The 20,672-nt window shown below is 60.2% G+C and overlaps 2 protein-coding genes across 2 annotated transcripts in view; both read right to left on the bottom strand.

Annotated features, from left to right (window-relative positions):
- LOC142906734 (piezo-type mechanosensitive ion channel component 2-like) overlaps positions 1 to 14,210 on the bottom strand; it is a 19,701-nt gene extending 5,491 nt beyond the window's left edge. Inside the window, exons 1-8 of the mRNA XM_076055128.1 lie at positions 14,106 to 14,210; positions 13,740 to 13,887; positions 12,600 to 12,685; positions 12,300 to 12,425; positions 11,842 to 11,967; positions 10,048 to 10,164; positions 8,724 to 8,924; positions 6,544 to 6,748 (exon numbers count right to left, since the gene is read on the bottom strand). Coding sequence (XP_075911243.1) covers positions 6,544 to 6,748; positions 8,724 to 8,924; positions 10,048 to 10,164; positions 11,842 to 11,967; positions 12,300 to 12,425; positions 12,600 to 12,685; positions 13,740 to 13,887; positions 14,106 to 14,210 — 1,114 coding nt within the window. The remainder of the gene's footprint in view (positions 1 to 6,543; positions 6,749 to 8,723; positions 8,925 to 10,047; positions 10,165 to 11,841; positions 11,968 to 12,299; positions 12,426 to 12,599; positions 12,686 to 13,739; positions 13,888 to 14,105) is intronic.
- Positions 14,211 to 14,549: 339 nt separating this feature from the next.
- LOC116957050 (piezo-type mechanosensitive ion channel component 2-like) overlaps positions 14,550 to 20,672 on the bottom strand; it is a 69,502-nt gene continuing 63,379 nt past the window's right edge. The window contains exons 16-20 of the mRNA XM_076055129.1: positions 19,885 to 20,058; positions 16,922 to 17,091; positions 16,088 to 16,248; positions 14,786 to 14,981; positions 14,550 to 14,665 (exon numbers count right to left, since the gene is read on the bottom strand). Coding sequence (XP_075911244.1) covers positions 14,550 to 14,665; positions 14,786 to 14,981; positions 16,088 to 16,248; positions 16,922 to 17,091; positions 19,885 to 20,058 — 817 coding nt within the window. The remainder of the gene's footprint in view (positions 14,666 to 14,785; positions 14,982 to 16,087; positions 16,249 to 16,921; positions 17,092 to 19,884; positions 20,059 to 20,672) is intronic.

Genomic DNA, 20,672 nt, shown 5'->3' on the forward strand with positions numbered 1-20,672 from the left:
CTGCTGATGAGCCGCTGACTGCCGAAACCGGTCCACGCCTTTTAATCACCCGGGGAACAGTTCACATAGCGATGACTCAAAACAGAAGCAAGACTCTTACTGCCGATGAGATGCTGAAGGCCGAAACCGCTCCACGCCTTTAAATCACCCGGGGAACAGTTCACATAGCGATGACTCAAAACGGAAGCGAGACTCTACTGCTGCTGATGAGCCGCTGACTGCCAAAACCGCTCCACGCCTTTCAATCACCCGGGGAACAGTTCACATAGCGATGACTCAAAACGGAAGCGAGACTCTATTGCTGCTGATGAGCCGCTGACCGCCGAAACCGCTCCACGCCTTTCAATCACCCGGGGAACAGTTCACATAGCGATGACTCAAAACGGAAGCGATACTTTTACTGCTGATGAGCCGCTGAACGCCGAAACCGCTCCACGCCTTTCAATCACCCGGGGAACAGTTCACATAGCGATGACTCAAAACAGAAGCGAGACTCTACTGCTGATGAGCCGCTGACTGCCGAAACCGGTCCACGCCTTTTAATCACCCGGGGAACAGTTCACATAGCGATGACTCAAAACAGAAGCAAGACTCTTACTGCCGATGAGATGCTGAAGGCCGAAACCGCTCCACGCCTTTAAATCACCCGGGGAACAGTTCACATAGCGATGACTCAAAACGGAAGCGAGACTCTACTGCTGCTGATGAGCCGCTGAACGCCGAAACCGCTCCACGCCTTTCAATCACCCGAGGAACAGTTCACATAGCGATGACTCAAAACGGAAGCGAGACTCTACTGCTGCTGATGAGCCGCTGACTGCCAAAACCGCTCCACGCCTTTCAATCACCCGGGGAACAGTTCACATAGCGATGACTCAAAACGGAAGCGAGACTCTACTGCTGCTGATGAGCCGCTGACCGCCGAAACCGCTCCACGCCTACAATCACCCGGGGAACAGTTCACATAGCGATGACTCAAAACAGAAGCGAGACTCTTACTGCCGATGAGATGCTGAAGGCCGAAACCCCTCCACGCCTTTCAATCACCCGGGGGACAGTTCACATAGCGATGACTCAAAACAGAAGCGAGACTCTTACTGCCGATGAGATGCTGAAGGCCGAAACCGCTCCACGCCTTTCAATCACCCGGGGAACAGTTCACATAGCGATGACTCAAAACGGAAGCGAGACTCTACTGCTGCTGATGAGCCGCTGACTGCCGAAACCGCTCCACGCCTTTCAATCACCCGGGGAACAGTTCACATAGCGATGACTCAAAACGGAAGCGAGACTCTATTGCTGCTGATGAGCCGCTGACCGCCGAAACCGCTCCACGCCTTTCAATCACCCGGGGAACAGTTCACATAGCGATGACTCAAAACAGAAGCGAGACTCTACTGCTGATGAGCCGCTGACTGCCGAAACCGCTCCACGCCTTTCAATCACCCGGGGAACAGTTCACATAGCGATGACTCAAAACAGAAGCGAGACTCTACTGCTGATGAGAAGCTGAACGCCGAAACCGCTCCACGCCTTTCAATCACCCGGGGAACAGTTCACATAGCGATGACTCAAAACAGAAGCGAGACTCTACTGCTGCTGATGAGCCGCTGAAGGCCGAAACCGCTCCACGCCTTTCAATCACCCGGGGAACAGTTCACATAGCGATGACTCAAAACAGAAGCGAGACTCTTACTGCCGATGAGCCGCTGAACGCCGAAACCGCTCCACGCCTTTCAATCACCCAGGGGAGAGTTCACATAGCGATGACTCAAAACGGAAGCGAGACTCTTACTGCCGATGAGAAGCTGACCATCGAAACCGCTCCACGCCTTTCAATCACCCGGGGGAACAGTTCACATAGCGATGACTCAAAACAGAAGCGAGACTCTTACTGCCGATGAGATGCTGAAGGCCGAAACCCCTCCACGCCTTTCAATCACCCGGGGGACAGTTCACATAGCGATGACTCAAAACAGAAGCGAGACTCTTACTGCCGATGAGATGCTGAAGGTCGAAACCGCTCCACGCCTTTCAATCACCCGGGGAACAGTTCACATAGCGATGACTCAAAACGGAAGCGAGACTCTTACTGCCGATGAGAAGCTGACCGTCGAAACCGCTCCACGCCTTTCAATCACCGGGGGAACAGTTCACATAGCGATGACTCAAAACGGAAGCGAGACTCTACTGCTGCTGATGAGCCGCTGAAGGCCGAAACCGCTCCACGCCTTTCAATCACCCGGGGGAGCAGTTCACATAGCGATGACTCAAAACAGAAGCAAGACTCTACTGCCGATGAGCCGCTGAACGCCGAAACCGCTCCACGCCTACAATCACCGGGGGAACAGTTCACATAGCGATGACTCAAAACGGAAGCAAAACTCTACTGCTGATGAGCCACTGAACGCCGAAACCGCTCCACGCCTTTCAATCACCCGGGGAACAGTTCACATAGCGATGACTCAAAACAGAAGCGAGACTCTACTGCTGCTGATGAGATGCTGAAGGCCGAAACCGCTCCACGCCTTTCAATCACCCGGGGGAACAGTTCACATAGCGATGACTCAAAACAGAAGCGAGACTCTACTGCCGATGAGCCGCTGAACGCCGAAACCGCTCCACGCCTACAATCACCGGGGGAACAGTTCACATAGCGATGACTCAAAACGGAAGCAAAACTCTACTGCTGATGAGCCACTGAACGCCGAAACCGCTCCACGCCTTTCAATCACCCGGGGAACAGTTCACATAGCGATGACTCAAAACAGAAGCGAGACTCTACTGCTGCTGATGAGCCGCTGAACGCCGAAACCGCTCCACGCCTTTCAATCACCCGGGGAACAGTTCACATAGCGATGACTCAAAACGGAAGCGAGACTCTACTGCTGATGAGAAGCTGACCGCCGAAACCGCTCCACGCCTTTCAATCACCCGGGGGACAGCTCACATAGCGATGACTCAAAACAGAAGCGAGACTCTTACTGCTGATGAGATGCTGAAGGCCGAAACCGCTCCACGCCTTTCAATCACCCGGGGGAACAGTTCACATAGCGATGACTCAAAACAGAAGCGAGACTCTACTGCCGATGAGCCGCTGAACGCCGAAACCGCTCCACGCCTACAATCACCGGGGGAACAGTTCACATAGCGATGACTCAAAACGGAAGCGAGACTCTACTGCTGCTGATGAGCCGCTGAAGGCCGAAACCGCTCCACGCCTTTCAATCACCCGGGGAACAGTTCACATAGCGATGACTCAAAACGGAAGCGAGACTCTACTGCTGCTGATGAGCCGCTGAACGCCGAAACCGCTCCACGCCTTTCAATCACCGGGGGAACAGTTCACATAGCGATGACTCAAAACGGAAGCGAGACTCTTACTGCCGATGAGCCACTGAATGCCGAAACCGCTCCACGCCTTTTAATCACCCGGGGAACAGTTCACATAGCGATGACTCAAAACGGAAGCGAGACTCTACTGCTGCTGATGAGACGCTGAAGGCCGAAACCGCTCCACGCCTTTCAATCACCCAGGGGAACAGTTCACATAGCGATGACTCAAAACGGAAGCGAGACTCTACTGCTGCCGATGAGCCGCTGAACGCCGAAACCGCTCCACGCCTTTCAATCACCCGGGGAACAGTTCACATAGCGATGACTCAAAACGGAAGCGAGACTCTTACTGCCGATGAGCCGCTGAACGCCGAAACCGCTCCACGCCTTTCAATCACCCGGGGAACAGTTCACATAGCGATGACTCAAAACGGAAGCGAGACTCTTACTGCCGATGAGAAGCTGACCGTCGAAACCGCTCCACGCCTTTCAATCACCCGGGGGACAGTTCACATAGCGATGACTCAAAACAGAAGCGAGACTCTACTGCTGCTGATGAGACGCTGACTACCGAAACCGCTCCACGCCTTTCAATCACCCGGGGAACAGTTCACATAGCGATGACTCAAAACAGAAGCGAGACTCTGCTGCTGCTGATGAGCCGCTGACCGCCGAAACCGCTCCACGCCTTTCAATCACCCGGGGGAACAGTTCACATAGCGATGACTCAAAACAGAAGCGAGACTCTACTGCTGCTGATGAGCCGCTGAACGCCGAAACCGCTCCACGCCTTTCAATCACCCGGGGAACAGTTCACATAGCGATGACTCAAAACAGAAGCGAGACTCTACTGCTGCTGATGAGCCGCTGACCGCCGAAACCGCTCCACGCCTTTCAATCACCCGAAGAACAGTTCACATAGCGATGACTCAAAACGGAAGCGAGACTCTTACTGCCGATGAGAAGCTGACCGTCGAAACCGCTCCACGCCTTTCAATCACCCGGGGGAACAGTTCACATAGCGATGACCCAAAACGGAAGCGAGACTCTAATGCTGCTGATGAGCCGCTGACTGCCGAAACCGCTCCACGCCCACAATCACCGGGGGAACAGTTCACATAGCGATGACTCAAAACAGAAGCGAGACTCTTACTGCTGATGAGACGCTGAAGGCCGAAACCGTTCCACGCCTTTCAATCACCCGGGGGACAGTTCACATAGCGATGACTCAAAACAGAAGCGAGACTCTACTGCTGATGAGCCGCTGACTGCCGAAACCGCTCCATGCCCACAATCACCCGGGGAACAGTTCACATAGCGATGACTCAAAACGGAAGCGAGACTCTTACTGCCGATGAGCCGCTGAATGCCAAAACCGCTCCACGCCTTTCAATCACCGGGGGAACAGTTCACATAGCGATGACTCAAAACGGAAGCGAGACTCTACTGCTGCTGATGAGCCGCTGCACGCCGAAACCGCTCCACGCCTTTCAATCACCCAGGGGAGAGTTCACATAGCGATGACTCAAAACGGAAGCGAGACTCTTACTGCCGATGAGAAGCTGACCGTCGAAACCGCTCCACGCCTTTCAATCACCCGGGGGAACAGTTCACATAGCGATGACTCAAAACAGAAGCGAGACTCTTACTGCCGATGAGATGCTGAAGGCCGAAACCGCTCCACGCCTTTCAATCACCCGGGGAACAGTTCACATAGCGATGACTCAAAACAGAAGTGAGACTCTTACTGCCGATGAGATGCTGAAGGCCGAAACCGCTCCACGCCTTTCAATCACCCGGGGGACAGTTCACATAGCGATGACTCAAAACAGAAGCGAGACTCTTACTGCCGATGAGATGCTGAAGGCCGAAACCGCTCCACGCCTTTCAATCACCCGGGGAACAGTTCACATAGCGATGACTCAAAACAGAAGCGAGACTCTACTGCTGCTGATGAGCCGCTGACCGCCGAAACCGCTCCATGCTTTTCAATCACCGGGGGAACAGTTCACATAGCGATGACTCAAAACGGAAGCGAGACTCTTAGTGCTGCTGATGAGCCGCTGCACGCCGAAACTGCTCCATGCCTTTCAATCACCCGGGGGAATAGTTCACATAGCGATGACTCAAAACAGAAGCGAGACTCTACTGCTGCTGATGAGCCGCTGAACGCCGAAACCGCTCCACGCCTTTCAATCACCCGGGGGAACAGTTCACATAGCGATGACTCAAAACGGAAGCGAGACTCTTACTGCCGCCGATGAGCCGCTGACCGCCGAAACCGCTCCACGCCTTTCAATCACCCGGGGGAACAGTTCACATAGCGATGACTCAAAACGGAAGCGAGACTCTTACTGCCGCCGATGAGCCGCTGAACGCCGAAACCGCTCCACGCCTTTCAATCACCCGGGGGAACAGTTCACATAGCGATGACTCAAAACGGAAGCGAGACTCTACTGCTGCTGATGAGCCGCTGACTGCCGAAACCGCTCCACGCCTTTCAATCACCCGGGGAACAGTTCACATAGCGATGACTCAAAACGGAAGCGAGACTCTACTGCTGCTGATGAGCCGCTGACCGCCGAAACCGCTCCACGCCTTTCAATCACCCGGGGGAACAGTTCACATAGCGATGACTCAAAACAGAAGCGAGACTCTACTGCTGCTGATGAGCCGCTGCACGCCGAAACCGCTCCACGCCTTTCAATCACCCGGGGGAACAGTTCACATAGCGATGACTCAAAACGGAAGCGAGACTCTTACTGCCGCCGATGAGCCGCTGAACGCCGAAACCGCTCCACGCCTTTCAATCACCCGGGGGAACAGTTCACATAGCGATGACTCAAAACGGAAGCGAGACTCTTACTGCCGCCGATGAGCCGCTGACCGCCGAAACCGCTCCACGCCTTTCAATCACCCGGGGGAACAGTTCACATAGCGATGACTCAAAACGGAAGCGAGACTCTTACTGCCGCCGATGAGCCGCTGACCGCCGAAACCGCTCCACGCCTTTCAATCACCCGGGGGAACAGTTCACATAGCGATGACTCAAAACGGAAGCGAGACTCTTACTGCCGCCGATGAGCCGCTGACCGCCGAAACCGCTCCACGCCTACAAACACCGCTTCAAACCGAGCCTGACTCTGCCGACGCCGACGCCGCCGACGCCGCCGCCGCCGCCGATGACGCCGACAGGCCGGGCCGCACCGTGGCAGAGGACGGGCGGCAGCCCGATGCACAGCAGGTACTGGAAGGTGAAGCTGCACGCCAAGTAGAGGCAGAAGCGGGGCCAGAGGAGGGCGACTGCCGCTCGCTTGCGCCGGAAGACGATGGCCACCAGCCAGAAACCGTGCAGCATCGCGTAGAGGTCCATCCGCTGCCCGATGGCGTTGATGGTCATCAGGAAGCACACCTGAGGGGTATGGGAAGATGGGGGGGGGGGGGTGGTGGTGGTGTCACGGGGTGGGCGGGGGTGGGGGGCAAGTGGGGGGGGTTAGGGGGGAGGGAGAAGCACGGTGGTTCGAGCCCTGGGTCTGGGTCTCTCTCTATCAGGGGGGTCATAGTGGCCGTGTCGGAGACACTGAGAGCCTGGGTTCGAGCCTTGAGTCTGGGCGTCTCTCTCTATCAGGGGGTTCATAGTGGCCGTGTAGGAGACACTGAGAGCCTGGGTTCAAGCCTTGAGTCTGGGCGTCTCTCTCTATCAGGGGGTTCATAGTGGCCGTGTCGGAGACACTGAGAGCCTGGGTTCGAGCCCTGGGTCTGGGTATCTCTCTCTATCAGGGGGTTCATAGTGGCCGTGTAGGAGACACTGAGAGGCTGGGTTCGAGCCCTGGGTCTGGGTGTCTCTCTTTCTATCAGGGGGGTCATAGTGGCCGTGTCGGAGACACTGAGAGCCTGGGTTCGAGCCCTGGGTCTGGGTGTCTCTCTCTCTATCAGGGGGTCCATAATGGCCGTGTCGGAGACATTGAGAGCCTGGGTTCGAGCCCTGGGTCTGGGTGTCTCTCTATCTCTATCAGGGGGTTCATAGTGGCCGTGTAGGAGACACTGAGAGCCTGGGTTCGAGCCCTGGGTCTGGGTGTCTCTCTCTCTATCAGGTGGTTCATAATGGCCGTAATGGAGACACTGAGAGGCTGGGTTCGAGCCCTGGGTCTGGGTGTCTTTTTCTCTATCAGGGGGTTCATAGTGGCCGTGTCGGAGACACTGAGAGCCTGGGTTCGAGCCCTGGGTCTGGGTCTCTCTCACCTGTATGCCTGTGGCTGAGGGCCTCACCTGTAGGCCCGTGGCTGAGGGCCTCACCTGTAGGCCTGTGGCTGAGGGCCTCACCTGTAGGCCCGTGGCTGAGGGCCTCACCTGTAGGCCTGTGGCTGAGGGCCTCACCTGTAGGCCCGTGGCTGAGGGCCTCACCTGTAGGCCTGTGGCTAAGGGCCTCACCTGTAGGCCCGTGGCTGAGGGCCTCACCTATAGGCCTGTGGCTAAGGGCCTCACCTGTAGGCCCGTGGCTGAAGGCCTCACCTGTAGGCCTGTGGCTGGGTGAGGCCTCACCTGTAGGCCTGTGGCTGAGGGCTTCACCTGTAGGCCTGTGGCTGAGGGCCTCACCCGTAGGCTCGTGGCTGAGGGCCTCACCTGTATGTCCGTGGCTGAGGGCCTCACCTGTAGGCCTGTGGCTGAGGGCCTCCCCTGTAGGCCAATGGCTGAGGGACTCACTTGTAGGCCTGTGGCTGAGGGCCTCACCTGTAGGCCTGTGGCTGAGGGCCTCACCTGTAGGCCCGTGGCTGAGGGCCTCAACTGTAGGCCCGTGGCTGAGGGCCTCACCTATAGGACTGTGGCTGAGGGCCTCACCTGTATGCCCGTGGCTGAGGGCCTCACCTGCAGGCTCGTGGCTGAGGGCCTCACCTGTAGGCCTGTGGCTGAGGGCCTCACCTGTAGGCCTGTGGCTGGCTAAGGGCCTGGCCTGTGGCTGAGGGCCTCACCTGTAGGCCCGTGGCTGAGGGCCTCAACTGTAGGCCCGTGGCTGAGGGCCTCACCTATAGGACTGTGGCTGGCTGAGGGCCTCACCTGTAGGCCCGTAGCTGAGGGCCTCACCTATAGGCCTGTGGCTGAGGGCCTCACCTATAGGCCTGTGGCTGAGGGCCTCACCTGTAGGCTCGTGGCTGAGGGCCTCACCTGTAGGCCCGTAGCTGGCTAAGGGCATCACCTGTAGGCCTGTGGCTGAGGGCCTCACCTATAGGCCCGTGGCTGAAGGCCTCACCTGTAGGCCCGTGACTGGGTGAGGCCTCAACCGTAGGCCCCGGGTCGCGAGGAGGGGAGGGCCTCTCTGAAGGCCCACAGTGGCCGGGGTGGGGAGCGGAGGAGAAGGGGTGGGGTGGGGGGGAGCGGGTGTCCCTGACCTCGAGGCCGAACTTGTAGAAGAAGTAGTTGAGGAAGTACTTGAGGCAGAGCGCCACGCTGCGGTCCATGTGGCCACGCGTCACCCCGGGGAAGATGGCGCCCGTGGGCGGCGCGGCCTCGCCGCTCGCCGCCCGGCAGTAGGCCTGGCGCCGGTACACAGTCGCCTCCAGCACCAGCACGGCCAGGATCATCAGGTGGTCCTGGAGTGGGGGGGGGGAAGAGAGGGGGAGGAATTGGGGGGAGTTTGGGGAGGAGCGAGTGGTGGGTGAGCGTCGGGTGAGTGGCCGGTGAGCGAGTGGTGGGCGAGCGTCGGGTGAGCGAGCGGTGGGTGAGCGAGCGGTGGGTGAGCGAGCGGTGGGTGAGCGGTGGGTGAGCGAGCGTCAGGTGAGCGGTGGGTGAGCGAGTGGTGGGTGAGTGGTGGGTGAGCGGTGGGTGAGCGAGTGGTGGGTGAGTGGTGGGTGAGCGAGTGGTGGGTGAGCGTCGGGTGAGCGTCGAGTGAGCAAGTGGTGGGTGAGCATCGGGTGAGTGAGTGGTGGGCGAGCGTCGGGTGAGTGAGTGGTGGGCGAGCGTCGGGTGAGTGAGTGGTGGGCGAGCGTCGGGTGAGTGAGTGGTGGGCGAGCGTCGGGTGAGCGAGCGGTGGGTGAGCGAGCGGTGGGTGAGCGAGCAGTAGGTGAGCGAGTGGTGGATGAGCGAGCGGTGGGCGAGCGAGCGGTGGGTGAGCGAGCGGTGGGTGAGCGAGCGGTGGGTGAGCGAGCGAGCGGTGGGTGAGCGAGCGAGCGGTGGGTGAGCGAGCGGTGGGTGAGCGAGCGTCGGGCGAGCGAGCGGTGGGTGAGCGAGCGGTGGGTGAGCAAGCGTCGGGTGAGCGAGCGGTGGGTGAGCGAGCGAGCAGTGGGCGAGCGAGCGGTGGGTGAGCGAGCGAGCGGTGGGTGAGCGAGCGGTGGGTGAGCGAGCGGTGGGTGAGCGAGCGGTGGATGAGCGAGCGGTGGGTGGGCGAGCGAGCGGTGGGTGGGCGAGCGAGCGGTGGGTGAGCGAGCGGTGGGTGAGCGAGCGGTGGGTGAGGGGTGGGTGAGCGAGCGGTGGGTGAGCGAGCGGTGGGTGAGCGAGCGAGCGGTGGGTGAGCGGTGGGTGAGCGAGCGGTGGGTGAGCAAGCGTCGGGTGAGCGAGCGGTGGGTGAGCGAGCGAGCGGTGGGTGAGCGAGCGGTGGGTGAGCGAGCGGTGGGTGAGCGAGCGGTGGGTGAGCGAGCGGTGGGTGAGCGAGCGAGCGGTGGGTGAGCGAGCAGTGGGTGAGCGAGCGGTGGGCGAGCGGTGGGTGAGCGAGCAGACCCGTATGTATAGGGCGATGTTGTCGGCCTTGCGAAGGCCCACCCAGTTGGCCGGATCGACGGGGCCCCGGTAGAGCAGCGAGCCACGGCGATCCTCCTCACTCATCCCCACGGGAACCTGCACCACCAAACACGTGACACGGCCGGCCAGGGTCGTCACGGCAACGTCGCAGCAACGTCAGGGTGATGTCATCATCACAGACCCACCCAGCTACCGCCACAGACCCAGCCAGCTACCGTCACAGACCCACCCAGCTACCATCACAGACCCAGCTACTGTCACAGACCCACCCAGCTACCGCCACAGACCCACCCAGCTACCGCCACAGACCCACCCAGCTACCGTCACAGACCCAGCTACCATCAAAGACCCACCCAGCTACAATCACAGACCCATCCAGCTACCGTCACAGACCCAGCAAGCTACCGTCACAGACCCACCCAGCTACCGTCACAGACCCAGCCAACTACCATCACAGACCCACCCAGCTACCATCACAGACCCATCTACCACCACAGACCCAGCCAGCTACCGCCACAGACCCACCCAGCTACCATCACAGACCCAGCTACCGCCACAGACCCACCCAGCTACCATCACAGACCCAGCTACCGCCACAGACCCACCCAGCTACCGTCACAGACCCAGCCAGCTACCGTCACAGACCCAACCAGCTACCGCCACAGACCCACCCAGCTACCATCACAGACCCACCCAGCTACCGCCACAGACCCACCCAGCTACCGCTACAGACCCACCCAGCTACCGTCACAGACCCAGCCAGCTACCACCACAGACCCACCCTGCTACCATCACAGACCCACCCAGCTACACCCACAGACCCACCCAGCTACCATCACAGACCCACCCAGCTACCATCACAGACCCACCCAGCTACACCCACAGACCCAGCCAGCTACCGTCACAGACCCAGCTACCATCACAGACCCACCCAGCTACCATCACAGACCCACCCAGCTACCATCACAGACCCACCCAGCTACACCCACAGACCCACCCAGCTACACCCACAGACCCACCCAGCTACACCCACAGACCCACCCAGCTACACCCACAGACCCACGCAGCTACTGTCACAGACCCAGCTACTGTCACAAACCCACCCAGCTACCGCCACAGACCCACCCAGCTACCATCACAGACCCAGCCAGCTACCGTCACAGACCCAGCTACCGTCACAGACCCAGCTACCGCCACAGACCCAGCCAGCTACCGCCACAGACCCACCCAGCTACACCCACAGACCCACCCAGCTACCATCACAGACCCACCCAGCTACCATCACAGACCCAGCCAGCTACACCCACAGACCCACCCAGCCACCGCCACAGACCCACCCAGCTACACCCACAGACCCACCCAGCTACTGTCACAGACCCAGCCAGCTACCGCCACAGACCCAGCTACTGTCACAGACCCAGCTACCATCACAGACCCACCCAGCTACTGTCACAGACCCAGCTACTGTCACAGACCCAGCTACTGTCACAGACCCAGCTACTGTCACAGACCCAGCTACTGTCACAGACCCAGCTACTGTCACAGACCCAGCTACTGTCACAGACCCAGCTACTGTCACAAACCCAGCTACTGTCACAAACCCAGCTACTGTCACAGACCCACCCAGCTACCATCACAGACCCACCCAACTACACCCACAGACCCACCCAGCTACACCCACAGACCCAGCCAGCTACACCCACAGACCCACCCAGCTACTGTCACAGACCCAGCCAGCTACCATCACAGACCCAGGCAGCCACCGCCACTCACGGTGCAGTTGGTGCTGAAGGTGGCCGAGTTGACTATGTGCAGCTGGTACAGCATCTTGCCCACGACCACGACGCTCACCCACACAGCTACCGTCACAGACCCAGCTACCGCCACAGACCCAGCCAGCTACCATCACAGACCCACCCAGCTACTGTCACAGACCCACCCAACTACCATCACAGACCCACCCAGCTACTGTCACAGACCCACCCAACTACCATCACAGACCCACCCAGCTACTGTCACAGACCCACCCAGCTACCATCACAGACCCAGCTACACTCACAGACCCACCCACCCACCGCCACAGACCCAGCTACCATCACAGACCCACCCAGCTACACCCACAGACCCACCCAGCTACACCCACAGACCCAGCCAGCTACACCCACAGACCCAGCCAGCTACCTTCACAGACCCAGCTACCATCACAGAGCCAGGCAGCCACCGCCACTCACGGTGCAGTTGGTGCTGAAGGTGGCCGAGTTGACTATGTGCAGCTGGTACAGCATCTTGCCCACGACCACGACGCTCACCCACACAGCTACCGTCACAGACCCAGCTACCATCACAGACCCACCCAGCTACACCCACAGACCCACCCAGCCACCGCCACAGACCCAGCTACTGTCACAGACCCAGCTACCATCACAGACCCACCCAGCTACCATCACAGACTCAGCTACCATCACAGACCCACCCAGCTACCATCACAGACCCAGCTACACCCACAGACCCAGCCAGCCACCGCCACTCACGGTGCAGTTGGTGCTGAAGGTGGCCGAGTTGACTATGTGCAGCTGGTACAGCATCTTGCCCACGACCACGACGCTCACCCACACAGCTACCGTCACAGACCCACCCAGCTACACCCACAGACCCAGCCAGCTACCATCACAGACCCACCCAGCTACCGCCACAGACCCACCCAACTACCATCACAGACCCACCCAGCTACACCCACAGACCCAGCCAGCTACACCCACAGACCCAGCTACCGCCACAGACCCAGCCAGCTACACCCACAGACCCACCCAGCTACACCCACAGACCCAGCCAGCTACCGTCACAGACCCAGCTACCATCACAGACCCACCCAGCTACACCCACAGACCCACCCAGCTACCATCACAGACCCAGCTACTGTCACAGACCCAGCTACCGTCACAGACCCAGCTACCATCACAGACCCACCCAGCTACCATCACAGACCCAGCTACCATCACAGACCCAGCTACCATCACAGACCCAGCTACCATCACAGACCCAGCTACTGTCACAGACCCAGCTACCATCACAGACCCAGCTACCATCACAGACCCACCCAGCTACCATCACAGACCCAGCTACTGTCACAGACCCAGCCAGCTACCATCACAGACCCACCCAGCTACACCCACAGACCCACCCAGCTACACCCACAGACCCACCCAGCTACACCCACAGACCCACCCAGCTACCATCACAGACCCAGCCAGCTACCATCACAGACCCACCCAGCTACCGCCACAGACCCACCCAGCTACCATCACAGACCCAGCCAGCTACCATCACAGACCCACCCAGCTACCGCCACAGACCCACCCAGCTACCGCCACAGACCCACCCAGCTACCACCACAGACCCAGCTACCATCACAGACCCAGCCAGCTACCATCACAGACCCAGCCAGCTACACCCACAGACCCACACAGCTACACCCACAGACCCAGCCAGCTACACCCACAGACCCACCCAGCTACACCCACAGACCCACCCAGCTACCATCACAGACCCAGCTACTGTCACAGACCCAGCCAGCTACCATCACAGACCCACCCAGCTACACCCACAGACCCACCCAGCTACCATCACAGACCCAGCTACTGTCACAGACCCAGCCAGCTACCATCACAGACCCAGGCAGCCACCGCCACTCACGGTGCAGTTGGTGCTGAAGGTGGCCGAGTTGACTATGTGCAGCTGGTACAGCATCTTGCCCACGACCACGACGCTCACCCACACAGCTACCGTCACAGACCCAGCTACCATCACAGACCCACCCAGCTACACCCACAGACCCAGCCAGCTACCGTCACAGACCCAGCTACCGCCACAGACCCACCCAGCTACACCCACAGACCCAGCCAGCTACCGTCACAGACCCAGCTACACCCACAGACCCACCCAGCTACACCCACAGACCCACCCAGCTACCATCACAGACCCAGCTACACCCACAGACCCAGCTACCATCACAGACCCAGCCAGCCACCGCCACTCACGGTGCAGTTGGTGCTGAAGGTGGCCGAGTTGACTATGTGCAGCTGGTACAGCATCTTGCCCACGACGCTCACCCACACAGCTACCGTCACAGACCCAGCTACCATCACAGACCCACCCAGCTACCGTCACAGACCCAGCCACCGCCACAGACCCACCCAGCTACACCCACAGACCCACCCAGCCAGCTACTGTCACAGACCCAGCTACCATCACAGACCCACCCAGCTACACCCACAGACCCACCCAGCTACACCCACAGACCCACCCAGCTACCGCCACAGACCCACCCAGCTACCACCACAGACCCAGCTACCATCACAGACCCAGCCAGCTACACCCACAGACCCACACAGCTACACCCACAGACCCACCCAGCTACACCCACAGACCCACCCAGCTACCATCACAGACCCAGCTACTGTCACAGACCCAGCCAGCTACCATCACAGACCCAGGCAGCCACCGCCACTCACGGTGCAGTTGGTGCTGAAGGTGGCCGAGTTGACTATGTGCAGCTGGTACAGCATCTTGCCCACGACCACGACGCTCACCCACACAGCTACCGTCACAGACCCACCCAGCTACCATCACAGACCCAGCCAGCTACCATCACAGACCCACCCAACTACCATCACAGACCCACCCAGCTACACCCACAGACCCAGCTACACCCACAGACCCAGCCAGCCACCGCCACTCACGGTGCAGTTGGTGCTGAAGGTGGCCGAGTTGACTATGTGCAGCTGGTACAGCATCTTGCCCACGACCACGACGCTCACCCACACAGCGCACGTGGCCGACGCGGCGCGCCGCACCCGCGGGAAGGGCAACGCGAAGCCCCACGCGATGAGCAGGGCGTAGTTAAGCAGCGACACCTGTGGGGGTGGGGGTGGGGTGTGGTGGGGGTGGGGGTGGGTGGGGGTGGGGGTGGGTGGGGGTGGGTGGGTGGGGGTGTGTGTGGGGGTGGGTGGGGTGGGTGGGGGTGGGTGTAGGGGTGTGTGTGTGTGTGGGATGTGTGTGTGTGTGGGATGTGTGTGGGGGTGGGGGTGGGTGGGGGTGGGTGGGGGTGGGGGTGGGTGGGGGTGGGTGTGTGTGTGTTGGATGTGTGTGTGTGTGGGGGTGTGTGTGTGTGTGGGATGTGTGTGTGTGTGGGGTGTGTGTGTGGGTGTGGGGGTGGGAGTGTGTGTGGGGGTGTGTGTGTGTGGGGGTGTGTGTGTGTGTGAGGGTGTGTGTGTGTGGTGCATCAGCCAGTCATCTCAGTCAGTCGACCCGTGGCACCTGGGTCTGCCCCGTGACCTCCTGCCAGCGGGCGTTCGACACTTCACGTGGCCTCAAGGTGCACATGGCCTGGCACAAGCGTCGTGGTGACGTCACCGCCACTTAGTGGCGAATGGCGGTTGTTGTTGTTGTTGTTGTGTGTGTGTGTGTGGGGGGGGTGTGTGGGGGGTGTGTGTGGGTGGGTGTGTGGGTGTGTGTAGGTGTGTGTGTGGGTATGCATGGGTGTGCGTCACTCACCCGCCGAGTCACTCACCCACTCACTCATTCACTCGCTCAACCACTCAGTCGCTCACTCACCTACAGACGTGGTGGTGGTGGTGGGTGGTGGGTAAACGTGGTGGGTGGTGGTGGTGGTGGTGGGTAGTGGTGGTGGGTGGTGGCTAGACGTGGTGGGTGGTGGTGGGTGGTGGGTAGACGTGGTGGGTGGTAGTGGTGGTGGTGGGTAGACGTGGTGGGTGGTGGGTAGACGTGGTGGTGGGTGGCGGCTACACGTGGTGGTGGGTGGTGGTGGTGGGTGGTGGTGGCTACACGTGGTGGGTGGTGATGGTGGTTTGGTGGTGGCGGGTGGTGGCTAGTGGTGGCTACACGTGGTGGGTGGTAGTGGTGGTGGGTGGTGGTGGTGGGTGGTGGTGACGGCTACACGTGGGTGGTGGTAGTGGTGGTGGTGGGTGGTAGTGGTGGGTGGTGGAGTGTGGGCAGGCACCTCGCGCAGCGCCACCCACACGGTGTAGAAGGAGGCCAACTTTATGATGTGCAGCTCCAGGAGCCTCCAGGCGAGGCCCTGGGCCCACCTCAGCAGCTCCATGGAGCGCAGCAGCAGCACGGAGAGGCGGTCGAGAACCAGACGCCACTTGTTGGCCTCTTCTGCATACCACAGCGGAGTCACAGCCACGCCGTCACACCCTCAGCGTCACAACTTTGCCGTCACACCCTCAGTGTCACAGCCCCTGTGCTGTCACACCCTCAGTGTCACAGCCCCTGTGCCGTCACACCCTCAGCATCACAGCCGTCACACCCTCAGTGTCACAGCCCCTGTGCCGTCACACCCTCAGCATCACAGCCGTCACACCCTCAGTGTCACAGCCGTCACACCCTCAGTGTCACGGCCGTCACACCCTCAGCATCACAACCGTCACACCCTCAGCGTCACGGCCGTCACACCCTCAGCATCACGGCCGTCACACCCTCAGCGTCACAGCCGTCACACCCTCAGCGTCACAGCCATCACACCCTCAGCGTCACGGCCGTCACACCTTCAGTGTCACAGCCGTCACACCCTCAGTGTCACGGCCGTCACACCCTCAGCGTCACAGCCGTCACACCCTCAGCGTCACGGCCGTCACACCTTCAGTGTCACAGCCGTCACACCCTCAGTGTCACGGCCGTCACACCCTCAGCGTCACAGCCGTCACACCCTCAGCGTCACGGCCGTCACACCCTCAGTGTCACAGCCCCCGTGCCCTCACACCGCAGCAGTTGCATTACAACCGGTCGCCATTGCCTCCCCAGCACCCTCCACCCCCCGCCCCCTCCTCACCATCCTCCTCCTCCTCGTCGTCCTCCTCCTCCTCCTCCTCGTCGCCGTGGTGCCGTGGCTCCGCCGTGCGCTCCCCCGGCGTGACCTCGGTGACCCCTGGCCCCGGGGTGCCGCTGCCCTTGTCGGGGATGAGGCTGAGGTCGGGCAGGCTGCCCTCGTCCGTCGCCATCCTGACGCCGGTGGCATCATCGGTGAGATCATCGGTGAGATCATCGGTGAGATCATCGGTGACATCATCGGTGAGATCATCGGAGAGGTCGGTTAGATTGGTGACATCGGTGACATCGGTGAGATCGGTGACATCGTTGAAATCGGTGAGATCGGTGACATCGGTGAGATCGGTAAAATCGGTGAGATCGGTGATATTAGTAAGATCGGTGAGATCGGTGAAATCGGTTATATCGGTGACATCGGTGAAATCGGTGACATCGGTGAACTCGGTGAGATCGGTGACATCGGTGAGATCGGTAAAATCGGTGAGATCGGTGATATTAGTAAGATTGGTGAAATCGGTGAGATCAGTGAAATCGGTGAGATCGGTGAAATCGGTGACATCGATGACATCGGTGAAATCGGTGACATCGATGACATCGGTGAAATCGGTGACATCGGTGACGCCGGTGACGCCGGTGACGTCGGTGAGATCGGTGAGATGATCAACACCGTCGACATCAGTCACATCAGTGACATCATCGACATCGACATCAACGACACCGTCGAGATCGGTGACATCATCAGCGTCATCGATAAACATCATCGGCGTCATCGATGACACCATCGGCGTCATCGATGACACCATCGGCATCATCGATGACATCATCAGCATCATCGATGACATCTACAGTGTCATCGATGACATCATCGGCGTCATCGTCGACACCATCGGCGTCATCGTCGACACCATCGGCGTCATCGATGACACCATCGGCGTCATCGTCGACACCATCGGCGTCATCGATGACATCATCGGCGTCATCGATGACATCAGTGCGTGGCCCACGTCCACAGCTCGTTTGACATAAGGCACTCCCCGATAAGCGCCCGCTCGCTGCCCTTGCTTGCCTTTCGCTCGCCGTAATAGCCCACTCACCCTTTCCGATTAGCGCGGTTGGCCTCAGCTTCCCGTTCGGGGGCCTGTGGGGAGTGGCGAGCGCTACGCCGCCGGCTACGGCCGCCGGCTACGGCCGACCCCGAGTTCCATTCCCGCTCACGGCCAACACCGACTCTCCGAATCCGGCCCCGGGCCTCAGCGTTAAGCCACCCGGCGCGTCGCGCAGCGAGCGTCGCCGCTGGGGGGGAGACAAAGGCGGCCGGGCGTGGCGCTGACCGCCCAACCCCCCTCGAAGTGCCACCGTTACACCGGCCTTCGTAGGCGCTCGCTCGCTAACAGCGCTTGCCCCTACGGTCTGTTACAGGCTATACGGGGGGGGGGGGGGGGGTATCTTTGTCGTCTTTGTCTTTTGCCTCCCCTAGGTCGACTCGGCCTCAGACGATTTCCCTGATGCTATTGCCAATAAACTGCAACTTGAATCGCTACCTATGAGATCTTCACTCAAAACCGCTCTAGAGGAGTTGCACAACCCCTAGCTGCCACAGCCATTCAGTGGCCTAAAATATGGCTCCAGATTTTGGTGTTATAATTTATTTACGTAGTTTATTGTTAAAAATTCGGTCACAGTCCCTGTTGATCACTGTTACATTGCATTCACGGCTTTTATTTTGGTGATTTGGAAAACGTTTTTTTTGTTGTTTTGGCCGTGTTAATGTTTATTGTAGTACGGAGTTAGACTCATGGCCTTAATCTTAGTTGTATTGTGGTTGTTGTTGTTGTTTGACTTGCATCCCACTGGGAGTTTTGCACGCAGCGTTGGTGGTGTACAAGGTGGCTTATTTCAGAAATATTTTGATATTTTTTTTCCCGGATTTTCTGTTTACACAGTCACACACACACACAGTAATCACTTTAAGATGTTTTTGTTTTCTCGTTCGTGTTTTTTGTTGTTGGTTGCGGTTGCACCCGATTCAAGAGCCGAATGGCTCAAAGGGCTCGATACCAACATAAATGAAAACTATGAAAAAAAATAAATGAACTATGTACCCACAGTGCCCGGCCTTTCAGGAGGCCCTGCTCGCTAGCAGCACTTGCTCCATGCATGCTACACGGGTGGGGCGGGTTGCCCCACCAGGTTGCCCCACCAGGTTGCCCCACCGGGTTGCCCCACCAGGTTGCCCCACCGGGTTGCCCCACCAGGTTGCCCCACCGGGTTGCCCCACCCTGCCCCACCAGGTTGCCCCACCGGGTTGCCCCACCGGGTTGCCCCACCGGGTTGCCCCACCAGGTTGCCCCACCAGGTTGCCCCACCGGGTTGCCCCACCAGGTTGCCCCACCAGGTTGCCCCCACCGGGTTGCCCCACCGGGTTGCCCCACCAGGTTGCCCCACCAGGTTGCCCCACCTGTAGGCGGGTTGCCCCACCGGGTTGCCCCACCAGGGTTGCCCCACCGGGTTGCCCCACCGGGTTGCCCCACCAGGTTGCCCCACCGGGTTGCCCCCACCAGGTTGCCCCACCGGGTTGCCCCCACCAGGTTGCCCCACCCAGGGTTGCCCCACCGGGTTGCCCCACCGGGTTGCCCCACCTAGGGTTGCCCCACCGGGTTGCCCCACCAGGTTGCCCCACCAGGTTGCCCCACCAGGGTGCCCCACCTGTAGGCGGGTTGCCCCACCAGGTTGCCCCACCAGATTGCCCCACCGGGTTGCCCCACCTGTAGGCGGGTTGCCCCACCGGGTTGCCCCACCGGGTTGCCCCACCGGGTTGCCCCACCCTGCCCCACCAGGTTGCCCCACCGGGTTGCCCCAACAGGTTGCCCCCACCAGGTTGCCCCACCAGGTTACCCCACCAGGTTGCCCCACCGGGTTGCCCCACCAGGTTGCCCCACCAGGGTTGCCCCACCAGGGTTGCCCCACCTGTAGGCGACGCTCTCCTCGTTGCGCCACACGCGGTTGAGGTCGGTGAGCTGCAGGAAGCGGTCGTGGAAGTAGTGCAGCTGCAGGATGCAGCACAGCAGGAAGGCGGTGGGCAGGAGGATGCGCGTGAAGAGGTTGGCCGTCGTGAACTTCTCCAGGCCCAGGTCCTTGAGCCTGATGGGGGGACGATAGCTCCAGTATCGCCTTGACGGGGGCCCACGCACAAAGACCGCCCCCCACCCCCCCCTCGGCCTAGCAACAAGGCCCCCCTCGGCCTAGCAACAAGGCCCCCCTCGGCCTAGCAACAAGGTCTCGGCCTAGCAACAAGGCCCCCCTCGGCCTAGCAACAAGGTCTCGGCCTAGCAACAAGACCCCTCGGCCTAGCAACAAGGCCCCCCTCGGCCTAGCAACATGGCCCCCCTCGGCCTAGTAAAAGGCCCCCTCGGCCTAGCAACAAGGCCCCCCTCGGCCAAGCAACAAGGCCACCCTCGGCCTAGTAAAAGGCCCCCTCGGCCTAGCAACAAGGCCCCCCTCGGCCTAGCAGCAAGGCCCCCTCGGCCTAGCAACAAGGTCTCGGCCTAGCAACAAGGCCTCCTCGGCCTAGCAACAAGGCCCCCCTCGGCCTAGCAACACGGTCTCGGCCTAGCAACAAGGTATCGGCCTAGCAACAAGGCCCCCCTCGGCCTAGCAACACGGTCTCGGCCTAGCAACAAGGTATCGGCCTAGCAACAAGGCCCCCCTCGGCCTAGCAACAAGGCCCCCTCAGCCTAACAACAAGGTCTCGGTCT

This window comes from Petromyzon marinus, chromosome 69, assembly GCF_048934315.1.
Source record: "Petromyzon marinus isolate PM22_M1 ecotype Great Lakes invasive population chromosome 69, UKy_Petmar_22M1.pri1.0, whole genome shotgun sequence".
NCBI classification, from domain to species: Eukaryota; Metazoa; Chordata; class Hyperoartia; order Petromyzontiformes; family Petromyzontidae; genus Petromyzon; species Petromyzon marinus.